The sequence below is a fragment of the Argentina silus genome (genome assembly GCF_951799395.1).
Source record: "Argentina silus genome assembly, chromosome: 12".
Lineage (NCBI taxonomy): Eukaryota > Metazoa > Chordata > Actinopteri > Argentiniformes > Argentinidae > Argentina > Argentina silus.
In genome coordinates, this window is record NC_139666.1 from 19,906,433 (window position 1) to 19,921,879 (window position 15,447).

The 15,447-nt window shown below is 43.9% G+C and overlaps 1 protein-coding gene across 1 annotated transcript; it reads right to left on the reverse strand.

Moving 5' to 3' along the window:
* Positions 1–1,844: 1,844 nt before the first annotated feature.
* On the reverse strand, positions 1,845–14,800 carry morc3a (MORC family CW-type zinc finger 3a). Its single transcript, XM_083682256.1, has 19 exons — positions 14,738–14,800; positions 12,984–13,056; positions 11,109–11,241; positions 10,751–10,972; positions 9,986–10,147; positions 9,717–9,861; positions 9,049–9,177; positions 8,806–8,925; positions 8,196–8,293; positions 7,858–7,965; positions 6,995–7,123; positions 6,811–6,885; positions 6,523–6,565; positions 6,169–6,279; positions 5,039–5,138; positions 4,732–4,795; positions 3,587–4,592; positions 3,040–3,242; positions 1,845–2,868 (listed from the first exon to the last, which is right to left on the reverse strand). The coding sequence occupies exons 1-19, from the start codon at positions 14,774–14,776 to the stop codon at positions 2,721–2,723; spliced, it is 3,108 nt and encodes a 1,035-aa protein (XP_083538382.1). The 5' UTR covers positions 14,777–14,800; the 3' UTR covers positions 1,845–2,720.
* Positions 14,801–15,447: the final 647 nt, after the last annotated feature.

Genomic DNA, 15,447 nt, shown 5'->3' on the forward strand with positions numbered 1-15,447 from the left:
TCGGTGATCAAATATTTCGGCTGCATAAGATTGACGAGAGTCGCGATATCGAGGCTGACGCAGATTATGAATCTAGGTTCAGGTCCGCGGTTACTTTTGACCAGTGGCCATCTGGAGCACTGGGAGAAGTGCATCTGTGGGCTGTGGGGCCGGTGGTAAAGAAAGATATGGGCCAAAAAAAATCTAAATAAAAGAGGAAATGAGCGACGCAGGCCACTGCTCCATCTCCTCCGGAGTGCCCATTCCTCCTTTCATGCAGCCCAGCCAGGGTGCAGCAACTGCCTTCATTGTGGAAGGCAATTTTCGTGACCAATCATGAATGTTTTTTTGACACGTGTACCTGAATAAGGAAAAGCCCTGTATGCCGCGATGTGTAGAATGTGGTAGGATATAGATCATTATGGTATTTGAGGTCTATCTATTGATTGCACATATATATTCTCGCCGAGTCTGAATTCTAGTCAGATTCAATTCTGAAGTCAAACAAGCCCGTAGTCTACCAAATCACAGCTGGATACACGCGAGTTTCACTTGGCACTCACTGGATACAGAGAGACCAAAGCACAGACAGTAGGTGGAATGTTTGATATTCGAGGAAAAACAACGCATGTACTTAGTTAGAGAAATTAAAAGTATATCAACACAATGTGCATCCATGCTTTGGTTCATGTGCATACTTTGTAAATTACAAGTTATTACAAGTTATTCTGGACCTGTTTACTAGTATACGGCCATGGATTACCCAAAGGTCCCATGATGATCAGAATCAGCAGACAATGCGACACCAGTGATGTGAGTTTTGACAAAAACATTTCATATTTGGTAACTGTAGGATATTTATCATGAATTCCCCCAGAAATAAAAGCATGGGAGTTATTGTGGTCTCTACTCATGATAAGGAGTCCTTCTTAAGGTAATCTTTCACATTCTTCATTATTTACCTTCTGAAGATAATTGTTATTGGAAATTGTTAATGGATCCTGTGTCTTTTTTTTTTTTTTTTAATAACACCCGCTTTATCAGTACTTATTTAAGTTGGCTAAATGCAAATGTGGATAAAGTTCTGTTGACTGTAGCCTATTCTGCTCAAATGGGTTTAAGAAACATGTTTTGCAATTTAGTTTTATCATTAAAAGTAGGTCATCATGGGCATATACATTTCAAAACAAGTGGCTGATAGTGTGTGTGTGTGTGTGTATATATGTAACCTGTATTAGAGTGTAATAACAGCACATAGTTGTGTATTATCATTCATGTTTGCGTGTTGCAAGTGTTATAGCTTGGAAAGTGACCTCAGATAGGCTTCAATGTATTGATGCATTCTAGCAGTTACACTGGGCTTGTGCTCAGAATCATCCATCAAACTGAGTAAAAGTCTGTTTTAACTAATGTTTTCTCGTGAATATGTTCACTGCGATTTTTCAGCCTGCAAGAACCATTCCCCTCCTTGTGTGCAAGCTCAATTCAATGATAGAACTGTTATTCCCCCCCATCTTACATGAGCCCATCAACACAATCAACAGCCTGTCTGAGGCAGGTTTCCTGGTTAGGTCACGTAGCCTGGTCTTTTTGGAGCCTGTAGCACCACCTATGGGCAAATGTACAAAACAGATTTACCTTTGCTTACTGTCTTAAAATGTTGGGTATACAACTATTATCATAAGTCATATACAAAATTGTGTTAGGATTGGATGTTTTAAGAGTCACAGATTCATCTGTATTAAAACTAATGATTCAACCACTAGAGGGCTGTCAAGTCTAAAAACCATAGACATTCCGAAATGATCAGATCACACATTCTCCCAGTCACACAGGTTTGACTAGAATTATCTATTTGATATTTGATATTTTAATTGTTTTAAAATCAGTTATAGAAACACTTTCTCCAACACAGCATGTAAACATTACAAAACCCAACAATTGTTTCAACACTTAGTTGTCTGATTGATCACTTATAATAATTGTGTTACTGCCACTGATTAGTTATTGCCACTGATCATGAACTGTGGTTGAAGTGGCAACTGAATTTGTCCATTACAAAATATAATAATATAATAATATATATATATATATATATTCTTTATATAGCATAAATAACAGTATACCATATAAACACTATTCTTGCCTTTGAAAAAAAGGAGCCAGACATTCATTGGGGTAAATAGAACAAACAAACAGGTAATTCAATTGAGAATAAAAAAAATAGATTTTGAACAAGTAACAATATCACAAATGTATAAAAAACAAAGAAAAAAAGAAAAAAAAAAAGCTGTGAAAACATCTCTGCACTCATCCTCTGCTCCAGACGGCTGAGGAATACCAGAGGCCTTAAAACCAAGAGCAGAACGTCATTCTGGGACATTAAGGTCTCTGGTTTTAAGCTCTCTGCAAAATTAAGTCTATTTGAGAATGAGAGGTCCAACTCAGTTGAATCCACCAGCTTCAGTGCAAAATAGGTTTAGCTGCATTCTTAATCGCAATTTGAAAAAAAAAGACATAGAAAAATGTATGTACAGTACATACAATGAAAATATACATATTTCAGTTATTATTATTATTATTTATTTTTTTTACACGTAAAATCTTTAAAAAGTGTAAGAGTTAAAAATAAATGAAAAGGAGAGGCAAAAGGAGATGCAGGAAGTCTCTTTGATCGTCCCCAGGTCTGCCTCCCCTCACAGTTCTGGGGCCATCCCTCTCCGTCTCCCGAACCATGCCCCCTACATAGTCCCCATGGACTCCATGTCAGTAAGGACCTGCTCCAAGATTTCATCAATGACATTGCAGTCATAGTTGACCTGCTCCAGATCAAGCGCCGGCACATAGGTGACCAGGAGTCGGCCCACAGTGCGACGCAGCTCCCTGAGGCTGAGAGGGAGAGGGGGGGGAGACAGAGAGAGAGAGAAATAATATACTTCGGAACTATTCCAAGACTTCAGAACATACCCTCCCATACTGGCTGGTAAATGCTGAGAGCAGGTTAGTACTGTATTTGGCAACGTCAACAAATGGAAGTTAACTCAACCTCCTATCTCCTACCTGTCTCCCTGCTGAGAGGTAGAATCTGCCCCCTGCTGGTTGTTCTGTGCGCCTGCCACCGTCCCAGAACCACCAGGAGGGCTGACTGTGCTCTGGGTCGCCGCCACGCGTTCCTGCAGCTCTCTCCTGGCCTCTGCCAGGTCACTCTGCAGTCGTTCACACCGAGGGGTGAGGGCAGCCCTCTCCCCCTCCATACACTCAACCTGGTGGGAGGGGGACACGGAGGGGGGACACGGGGAATAAGAAGAATAAACCTTTAAAAGTTCTCTCATCTGACATCCATCGTGCTGACCGATCGCCACATGTTCGGCTTGCGAATATTGAATGCTAATGGACTCTAAATGGTATTTTGCCATAGATTGGAGTGATCAAGTTTAAACAAGCCATGAGTGACAGCAGCGGAGGACGGGCTCACTGGAATGCATGGAATGGAATAAGGAATGGCATCACACACAGACGCGTTCTGTTCCATGCATTACAATGAGCCCGTCCTCCGATTTCTACCTCCACCAGCCTCCCCCACGAGTGACGGGATGTGACCTCTCACCTTGCAGCCCAACTCATCCCTCTCCCTGTTGCTCTGGTCAAGGGCCCGGAGAAGAGCATCCACCTGGAGGGCCATCTCATCGCTGACCCTGTTCTCCTCCTCGGGTTGGGCCGGACCGGGCTTCCCCTGGCCGGCGGCCAACAAGGTGTCCCTCTCCTGCCTCAGCTCCTCCGCCTCTCGCTTGGCCTCCTCGTACAGCCGTTTCAGATCCTCTCCGCTCTCCTCCTCTCGTTCTTTCTTGACGTTGTTCGGGGCACGGGCCGCCAGGCTGGTCTCCAGGTCGTGAACCTTGCAGATGAGGCTGTGGACCTGGTCCCGGTACGCGTCTCTCTCCTCAGCTGTTGCCTGCATCAGCTCCAGGAGGCGGTCCTGCTGCTCCTGGACCTTGGACATGCTCTGCAGGTCGGTGGCAGGCAGCATAGGTGCGTCCGTCCCCAACTTGGCAGGAGAAGAAGACTGATCCGCGTCCTCTTCCCTGTCCTCCGCTGGGCTGCCTCTGTTCTCCTGCCTCGGGTTCTGAGCCTCTGGATGTGCATCTCCATTAACCTGCTCCCCCTCTCTCCCTCCCTCCCTCTCATTACTCCCCTTCTTCTTCTTCTTCTCCTCTTCGTTCTTTATGTTCGGCAGCTCTGTTTGAGTGGTCACGCCGACCTGCTGCATCTCTGAAATGGTCGGTGGGGAAAGGCTGGTTGCCATGGCTGCTGTCGTCATGGCCACTGTCTCCCTGGAGCTGCTTGTTGTGGCGGTGCTGGCCTCGGGCCGTGTGACCAGGGCAGCTTCATCGCTGCAGGTCTCTTGCTTGACCGTGGCCACGTCGAACGATGGCCTTCTGGGCCTCGGAGTACTTGTTGTCTCTAAGACAATGATGTCATCGTCATCGTCATCTACAGGGCTCGACTGGCTCGCCTCCGGTGATGCGCTCTCCAACTCATCATGTGTCTTGGACACATTTAACCTGGGCCTTTTAGAGTTCCGTCTGGAGGCTGTTGATTGGGTTGTCTTCATTCTAAAGTAAGGGGGGGGCGGGGTGTAGAGTGGGGGTATTAGGCCCATCGCATAATGGATTTAATGCATTATTCAACCACTAGTGCTGGAGGACAAAAGGCGAGACAGAGACTCCTACACCACTCAGGCAGTCGGTGTACCTTGAAGGGGTTGACAAGAACACGCTGGAGATGACTGGCATGGCGTCTGAGGATGGACTGGGTTCTAAAGAGGGGGAGAGAAATACCAGCTTCTACATTCACAAGTACTGTACATCACCATAACAATCGCCTCATCATCATCATCATCATCATCCCTCCACAAACATCACTCCTAAAAGATGACCTCTTTAACAGAAACATTACACAAGCAACAACACACACTTATTCATTCACAACAGAACTGAACGAAAACACACAATTGCACACTAACACACACACACACACACAGTTCAAACAACAGTGTTACCTGCTTGTGTCCGGGTAGAGGACCTGGCCCCTCCTCGTGGTCTCTTAACCCTGGCCTTGGGCGTGTCTGGAGCAGCTGGTGAATGGGCTATTGCCCTAGCCTACAGATGACACGAGGAACAACATGAGAGTCTGTGGGCTTTTGTTTCAGCTGTTAGTTAAAATAGTTATGTTGTAACTATTTTCAACAGTTATCCAAACGCACATCCTTCGTTAGGGTGCAGGGATGAGGAAAGTCAGGATAGAATGAATAGAACACACACAGACGCTCCACCTCATACCTTTATTAAACAAACAACGTTCCCATCCGACAAGGATCTTCGTCAGGTCAACTAAGATCCTCGTCGGGCCGAAACATCTCATTACCTCCATCATCATCATCATCTCTGGAACCAGGATAATTGAACTCATTCACATGCTGTCTACTATTTTCCACACTCTCCACTTGGTGTCTCTCTATGCCTCATTGACTTCAGAGTTCAGACTCCGTCTGCACTGATCCGTCTCGTATCTCGCAACCGTTTAAAGGACAGATTAAAAGTAGGCTAAAATGTGCTGTCATATCATTACCTTGGCTCCAATGTGTAGAGTCCTTGTAACTGAAAAATGCATTCAATTAAAAGCCAATTATTTGAATGTTTTTCTCCAGCGAATGTTTTCTTTTATAGGAAAACTAGCAAATTTACTTTGGGAGTTGAAGGTGCAGCTGTTTTTTTTGTTTGTAAATGTACTTGAAAGCCAGCTGAACAACTCACAGCCAGCCAGCTGAACAACTCACATTTCACATGAAACGAAACGGTGCTTTAACCGCAGCTGTGGAAACTTAACGGTGCGTATAAATTATTCTAAAAGTGACTTAAAACTTCAAAACAGTAACTAACGATTAACGATGTATATCAAGTTTTCATGGTTTTGTAATAGAAGTAGCAGTCCTATAGAAAGCAATGGGAGGATGCGTGAATCTCACAATATAGGATCGGGGATGCTTTCTAATCTCTCTAATCAGATCTGAAGATTGGGTTGTACGTCCTACGAGACGGGTCGGTCGAGGCTCAGAGTGTGGCATAGGAATGACATCACCTGATGCTGTATGTCTGTTCGACCACACCAAGATGACGGCCCCACACCCACCGTCTGATCCAGCTGGCGTTTCAGGTCATCCTGTTGGAGCATCAGAGCCTCATTCTGATGAGCCAGCAATGCCAGCCGCTTCTCCTCCTCCTGCTTCTGCCGCTCTTCAAGCTGGCAAACACACAGGGTTGGGCATGAGACAAGTCCAGGCACTGACACACACACACGGGCAGACACAGGCACGCACGCATACAATAGGGCAGGGTGTGGAACAAAAAATACACATGTTGACAAGCTGAGGGCCTGGTGACAGGGACAAATTACAAGGGGAAGTAAACACAACAAACACATACGTCATAAAATAAGCATGAGCCAAGGTGGGGCCAGATCACGCACACAAACTAACAAGGTTACCTGCTGCCTCTGCCTCTCCTGCACCATTTTGTCCATCTTCTCTCTGCGTCAAACAGATCACAGGAAGATTGATTGATACAGTAAAAAAACAACAACAACACATGAACACTGCCATTCTGAACTATTTGAAACAGCAGGAAAAAAAGTATATTTGTCCAATGACAATACATTCATCTCTAACAGTGTAGGGTCACCACTGTGTTCCGTTATTCCAAATGTGCAAATATCACATGACAATAAATTCTTTTGGACTGTTTGTATATGACATGGTAATGGTTAGGCTCTCACTTCTGCTTATAGGTCTTTTGGTACGACGGCTGGTCGTCATCAGAGTCCTCTGGCTCCTCCTCCACATTACAGGACCTGAAAAGACACATCTATGTTACTGACTGTCCATTGAGACACAGACAGACAGACAGACAGACAGACACCCACCCACCCACCCACCCAGACAGAGGAAGGGTTGGGTCACCTAAACTGGGGGTCTGGGTTCATGTGGCAAAACCACTTTTCTGGGAGCCTGTCGAAGTCAATCCCATCCGGAAGCTTCCGCCATTGTAGACAGGTATCACACTGGACCCAGTTCTGGTCCGGACGCTTCCTGAAGGGCATGGACATAGGGGGATCCAGTGAGAGAGGGGAAATGGCATGATGCAGAGAATGGGTAAGAATACAGAGGAAAGATGTTTGATTCAAAAGCACAGGAACGCACGCACACACACAGAGCATAACAACTAGAGCACATATGAGCACCAATATTATCAGCCAATATTGGCCTTTAACAGAAATATCTGTATCGGCACATATTCCACCGATAACACACCGAAGATGTGCGTCAGCCTCACATTCCGAAATGATAGAAAATCTGTGTCACTTTTTTTTCCCAGAGCAAAATATATACATATATAGATTTTTATGAATAAACTTGTCGTTTGCCGTTACTGGAGTGCCCACTGAAATGGCTGAATTTAGCAAAGTAGCGTTAGCTCTTTGGTCTGCAGTCAATTAGCACAGTTGCTAGCTAAAATGATGCCACTGAACAAGAGAGTTATTCGGCATTCAAAGTCACACAGCAAGATATTATAAACCAATAATTTACAACAATGCAACTAGCAATTCAGTACGAAACCTAGTTTCTAATTGGCTAAAAGGACAAACGGACTGTGAAAACATGTCCGTAAAAAACTGCCAAAACGCATGAAACGGACTGCCTCTTGTCATCTCCACTGTCCATCAACTGATGACTCCCATAGAGAAACCATTGGCTTAATCCATCATTGAAGGACAGCATAGTTTGGTGTGGCCGGGGCCTCAGTTGAAAGGTGTTGTACTCACATGGTGTCTTCTACTGGTGTGGTGCTTTTAGGGTTCTCTATGGCCTTCTTGTAGAGGATCTCCTTCCAGTACTCCTCCAGCTTCACGGCCAGGCTGTTCATGGTGTTCCTACCCAGAGAAATCAATAATCAAACTCTTTATTTATTGATTTATCGATTAGGGAAAGTGGAAATATTTTCTCTCGTCATGTGACTGTGAAATGTTACAGCTGTTATTTTTAAGCCAATCGTTTGACATTTGTCATGTTATAAGTCTCTTTTTCTCCCATTCAGAGACGAGTGCAGTCCAGTAGTTCCTTGGGAATATATGTTTGTGAACATAGTATCAGCCTGCTTTACCTGTACTTGTCGGTGTTGTCAAAGTCCTGCTTGTTGTGGGTGGGCTCCAGGAAGTTACACTCTATGACCCCGATGACCCCCAGACCTTTGACATTGGCCTGGAGGGGACAGATGTGGTCTTTTTAAATATTTTTTATGTTTTACATTTAAGTCATTTAGCAGACGCTTTTATCCACTTACAATAAGTACATTTGTCTAAAGTAAGTGAAAATCAACTATACATCTGTCATCATAAGTAAAACCTTTGATAAGTTAACAAGTGCCATTGGCCGTCACAGTGCTAGAAAGATTATTTTTGTTTCCCTGGTCATGCGATGGGCAGAGGGATGAAGCTGCTTCCTTAACACTGATCGAAGGTCAGCTTGGTGTTGTGGCTCTTGTGTTAAGGTTAGACTTTGGTGAGTAAGCTGATCACAGACCCTTGCCAAACCAAACCTGGTGCCTAGTGATGGAGGAAACCAATAGTTTCTCATATAGCTACAATTAACCTGGGAGTCACTGTATGTCTGTGTCCATAATTCTTGCCTTTTGCTAATAGTTCACATACCATACACACATCTTCTAAGACAAAAACACGCATGCACGCGTGCACCCACCCACACGCACACACCTTGAGTTGGCAGCCTAATCGCTCATAGGCTTTGATGAGACGGTTTTTGTGGTACATCATGATCCCGTACTGATCTTTGCTCTTGGTGTTGTACCCAAAGGTGATGGGGACACGCTTGGACTGGCACCAGATTTAAGGACAAGTTCCACAGGAAGGCAAACAAAGTGTAACTAACACACACACACACACACACACACACACACACACAGCTACTGTACAGAGGCTCTTGGGTTGGTAGGATACCAGGTAGGTGGGCTTATAATGGTCCTTTGCGATGTAGGCCAGGCTTTTGGAGATGAGCTGAGTCTTCACTTTCTGTCCACGAATGATGATCTGCATCCAGGGCTTCAAGTACAGAATGCTGCAGTATGCCTGCCCACACAGACAACACACAGTGAGCATCCATTAACACACACATCCATTAAGACACACATGAACAAGAAGCAAAGTACCAAATGTGGAAATACATAACTTAACTGACATTGCCCCACCACAGAGTAACACGGCACAATATATATTGTTTAACTATCGATATATCGCAATATAAACATGTGCAATTTCCATATCGCCGGAGGCTGATATTGGCCTTTCTTTGACACTCACTAAATAAAACAAAAACGTGCTTGAAATGCACTCGACTCACATTTACTCTTTTACGCTTTCCTTTTATTTGTTTCATGTTTGACACTCGTTTTCAACCGTGTCAAGTGGAAAGATCAAGTGTCCACCTACGTGTTTGATATATTGCAAGTCATATCGCTATTGCAATATTTAGCAAAACTGATCGCATTATGGTATTTTGTCTAGATTGTGCAGCCCCACCACAGAGGATGAAATATCTCATCCTTACACCCTTGATGTGATTTGGGTACAGTATAGTGTGTTACGAGTTAGTAATCCTGAAAGCGTACACGCAGTGAGTAGTCACTCTCTGGGATAGACTGTGTGAACCGCTCTGGTCGCTTGTATCTCTCCTTCGTGGTCTCATACACGTCAGACGGGATCTGGATGTCGTAGCGGTCGTTCAACTCAAACTCTGTTGTTCCTGTTGATGTTCTGTAGACCAGTAACATACACATCATTATGAATGCATGCGGCATACATTTACTTGTTCCAAACACACTCCACTGTTTAAACATATAGTACAACCCCAGTGTGTGTGTGTGTGTGTGTGTGAGACCTGCGCAGGTTCCAGATGATGATGCGTGTGCCTGTGGACCCGGTGGAGCAGGTGGAGTTGATGGTGCCGAGCTCCGTGTGGAGCTCCTTCTCAGTCTTGAACAGAGAGTAAGTCAGGATCTCCTTCAGACTGGCCTTGTGCTTCTCACACACACAGAGTGGACTAGGGGTCAAGGACAACACGCAAGAATAACACTTAACAAATGTACAAATGTCTCATAGAATTCAGGTTGGTGTGTGTGTGTGATTTATACGTCGTGTCAGACACATTTAAATGTTGGCACGTTGGCATGTGTAACCTGCTTAAGTGTTGTTACTGATGGCGATGCTGGGCACAATGATGTGTGTGTGTATGTGTGTGTGTGTATGTGTGTCACAGAGTCACTTCCGATCTTCCGCCGTAGATTAAAAACCCATCTCTTCAAGCAACATCTCAACAGTCCCTCCTAAAGACCGCTTCACCCTCACTATCCCCCCTATACTAACCCTAACCCCGAGACCTCTTCTTCCCTGCTACCCCCCTGTACAAGTTCTCTCCTGCTAATAAAATATATTTTAAAAAATTAAAAAAAAAAAAATGTGCCTACTGGCATTACTGGTGTGAGCATTGAATACTTTGTCTTATGATGACTGTTGGATAGATGATTCACTTACTTAAACAAATGTATCTGTTGTATGTAGCTTTGGATAAAGGCGTCTGCTAAATGCCGTGTGTGTGTGTGTGTGTGTGTGTGTGTCTCTCCAGTCTCCCTGCTTAAGGATATACTTGTCTGAGATGCGCTGGAAGGTGACGATGGGCACAATGATCTGCTCGGCTTTGATCTTGTCCAGGTAGGTCTGGGAGAGCATTCCCACGCTCATGACGTCCCGAGACTTGGAGAACACCAGGGCGTCTTTACCCAGACGCATGGACCCCGACTTAAAGCCGTTACCATAGAGACCAATTGGCACATGACCATTTATGGCCTTCTTGTCACTGTAACCGAAGCTGAGGAGGGAGGGAGGGAGTTGTGACTTTTTATATATTTTTTGTATATATTTTTTTTAAATCTTAATTTATCCCAACGACTCAGAGACCCCAAGGCTCATTGAGAGGGCCAGTAAAGACAGGTAGGAGTCCATACCTGAGCATCTTATGCATCTTCTCATAGTTCAGCCCGTGTCCATTATCCATGAAGGTGAGACAATCCTGGCCATTGATCAGTGTCTTATCGATCCAGAACTGCTTGGCCCTGACGTCAGGGTCGTAGGCGTTGTCTGGGACAAACACACAGAAGGAATCAGTGAGCATAGGTTCATAACAACACGGACTAAACGTCACCTTACGGATATTTACACAGTAAGAATATACTAGGTATGTTTCTCTATTGAAAATCTAAAACATGTTGCACTACTATTATATTCCAATCACATTCCATCAATGACTCAGTAGTGCCTTGACTCTTGACCATACCAGAAGACTTGATGTTCGAAACAAATATGTCAATATAACCTCACCATGGTTACGCTAGGCTAAGTGGAGCTTAATCCAAAGCCATATTGCAAAGAGAAAAAAAAAGCCTTCAGAAAGACTTATTTTGGTCTGGATCAGAGACCACAGTCTGGCACCATTTTGTGGAGTTTGGTGATGGAGGCCTAGCCAACACATCATCGCCAAACCGGCCTGCCAGTCCAGCCCAGCCCAGCCCAGTCCAGTCCAGTCCAGTCTAAACCCCCGCCCCTCATCTGCCATCTGGGCTCCAGCTCCACAAAACCTCAATTTGCCATCAATCCACACACAATACCCCAGAATGACAAAGCGAAAACAGGTTTTTAGAAATTTCAGTTAATTTGTTAAAATTGAAATACAGAAATACCTCATGTACATAAGTATTCAGGCCCTTTGCTATGACACTCTTAAAATGATCTAAAATGCAAAAATGTCATCAACGAATCACTCAATAAGTTGAATTGAGTCCATCTTAATGAAAGGATAATAGTTCATGTAATTTTGGAATAATATCTTTGTTTTATAGGGTCTATGATTTGCATAGGAATCAATTCCACACATTAGGAACACCTGTACACCTTCTCATGGTGGAGGTGATGTAATGGTGTGGGGAATGTTTTCTTGGCACACTTTGCAACACAACAACACGTTTGTGCTTGTGAGTCATACTTATAGGAATAGCAAGAGAAGGAAACGAAAGTGAAAGCACTGTTTGTAAATTCAAACCCAAATGGTGCAAAAACAACCCCTCCATGTATCCAAGTAAGTGGTCAGGTTAAGCAAACAACAAAGGTGTCTTTATACAGCTTACACATATAATAATAATGGCACACTTTGGGCCTGTTAATACCAATCAATCATCGCTTGAATGCCACAGTCTATTTGAGTATTATTGCTGACCATGTGCATCCCTTCATGGCCACAATTTATCCATCTTCTAATGGCTACTTCCAGCATGATAATGCACCATGTCACAAAACAAAAGTTGTCTCAAGCTGGTTTCATGAACACGACAATGAGTTCAGTGTTCTTCATGGCCTTCCCAGTCACTGGATCTGAATCCAATAGAACACCTTTGGGATGTGGTAGAACAGGAGATTCACAGCTTGAAAGTGCACCTGAAAAATCATGCATGTCAAGCATGTCATCATGGACCAGAATCTCAAAGGAATTTTTCCAACATCTTGTGGAATCAATGGCATGAAGAATTGAGGCTGTTTTGAGAGCAATGGGAGGCCCTACCCAGTATTAGTATAGCGTTCTTAATAAAGTGTTTGGAGAGTGTATGTCTATATAGATATAGTCACTGTTCTTTACTTTGACACTTGTTTTTATTTAACCATGTCAGGTGGATATAAATAAGAAATATCAATGTTTTCAGCTAAGTGTCTTTTTGCGTGTGTAGCCTAAACAGTATATACCAAGTAATATCGCTATTGCAATATCTAGCAAGGTTATTTCAATATGATATTTAGTCCATGTCTTGCAGCCCCCACTGATGACGACTCACCTATTAGCTCTGCTATGGCGCTGAAGGGCCAGGTGTGGCTGGTGGAGTTTGTGTGGAGATACTTGGGGGAGAGCTGTGAAGGAAGGAGGAGAGGACAATTTATATAACACTGCTGATATTCAATGAAAAACATAGCCTAGCTACCTCCATCTAGCCTGGAGAGCATCCTCCTCCGGGCAAGTCCTATGGACGGCATGGTTTGTAGACATTGCCATGTGGAATAAAAATGACCCAGCCAAGACATAGCCGAATAAAACCCTATTTTCACTCACTCTGATGATTCGTTGTGTGGTTGTCCCGAGTACTTGGCATCAAGCTTACCAAATGAAAAAATAAACACACACCTACTTGAGGAATAGACTCTAAGGGGTAACTTGAGCTCCAACTCAGGATTTGGTCAAAGTTAGCTCCCTAACTTTGACCAAGAATTTTGGAATAATATCTTTGTTTTATAGGGTCTATGATTTGCATAGGAATCAATTCCACACATTAGGAACACCTGTACACCTTCTCATGGTGGAGGTGATGTAATGGTGTGGGGAATGTTTTCTTGGCACACTTTGCAACACAACAACACGTTTGTGCTTGTGAGTCATACTTATAGGAATAGCAAGAGAAGGAAACGAAAGTGAAAGCAAGCAAAGTTAGCTCCCTAACTCCCCTTGCTCACTATTAAATTACTTTGCAAGGGACATTTGGCATGCTTGATACCCAATACGAGGGACAACCACGCGACAAAACATTTTCAGACTTTATTTATACAAACTGCAGACAATGTCTGACTCCATGCAGTGGAGCCGCTGTCCTATCACATATCCTGTCACATCACACTCACTCACTCCCCTCCCTCTCCTCTATGTAGCTGCCAGCCCCACTCTTTCCAAGCACTGCCAGAGTGTCACTCCAACCACACTCTCTCAAGGACAGTGGGGGTGGGGATGAGAGGGTATGAGGAGGGAGGATGTAGGACAGAGGAGAGGGGTGGTGATGAAAGGGTCTTGGGGGAGTGCAGAGGAGAAATGCACACACACAGACACTCGGTAGTTGATTATCCCTTACTTATTCCAAAGTTCACGATTGTATTTCCCTCATGTGGCTATGTTGATTACTGCGGCACTGCACAATAAACTTGGAAAGCCGCAACACAACAACACTTATGGTACATTTACCATAAGTAGCAAAGAAAGAAAGAACATAACAAGTAAGGACATATGCTGATGTATTTCTACGATCTCTTGTCTTGTTTAGCAGCACGTTGTGACCTTGTTTAGAAAGCGCTCTACAAATAAAGGTATTATTATTATTATTATGATACAGTTTCTCTGAGGCCCATCATTGGGCAACAATATAGTGCCCGTCACACCACACAACAACACCGCATGACACGTACGCGTCAGACAGTCGGACTTAAAGGGGAGCCTGTAAGCCACAGTGATGTAGCTAACTGTTATAGCCAGGTATGGTTCTGATAACAAACGCCTCTGAAGCATAGTTCAGTGTAGCTAGATAACGACAAACAAAAATCCTCAGCAATAATATACGAAATACGGTACTTGTCTTTTCAGTTTGCTTGGTTGCAGCTGACTTAGCCCTATAGCCATTATAGAAAAGCATGTTATCCAAAAACATTAGCTATGCGAGCGGATCAATACAGCATATGAATATTTGAAAACAACAGGAGGAGTGGCACGACGGTTTGCTTCAACATTGACATGTCAATATATGAAATGATGTCGAATAAAATATTATTTTACCTGACTTTGTGGAACCCCTCTCTGTATTTGAGCAGCCATCTTCCACGACGGTCAAGTCAAGCTGCCTGCATGAGTGGGGAGTGGCAGAAACCACTGGACATAATCCCGCCCACATCCATATTTGGCATTTCTTTATGCGTACCATTTTATGTATGTGGCATTCACAGAAACTTGGAAAAACGCTCCGAGTGGGAAAAATCCATTTGAACAGCCCTCCAACTCGTAAATACAAGTGGGAAACTCGGGTATCGTCCTTGAGTTCCGAGTTTTCCCGTTCTCTACACGTCTATCAACGTGTCTAACCGCGAGCATGGCAGGATTATCAGACACTTACTGTAGTGTGAAATGAAAATACAACACCCACGTGTTTCTAAGCTGTTTATTACACACTGAAGTTTGTTTTTGTGCAGGAGAGAGTTGCAATCTTGCAACATTTAAAGTTAAAGCGGTTATAACTGGCCAACGTTAGCCAGGGACGGACTGGGACAACAAAATGACCGGCCCATCCACCGGCCCCGCAGCCCACGGATTCATGTTGTTTGGAGTTTACGACCTCAAATCACTTGAATGCTCACAAGTAGGAATTCCTTGGTGGTCATGAATGCACCATCAGTAGAGGGAGCGAAAGAATACAAAATGCATCCATCCCCTCTTATTGGATTTTGCAATTGCAATAAATAAGCAAACAAATCAATGTAAGATTTGAGCAA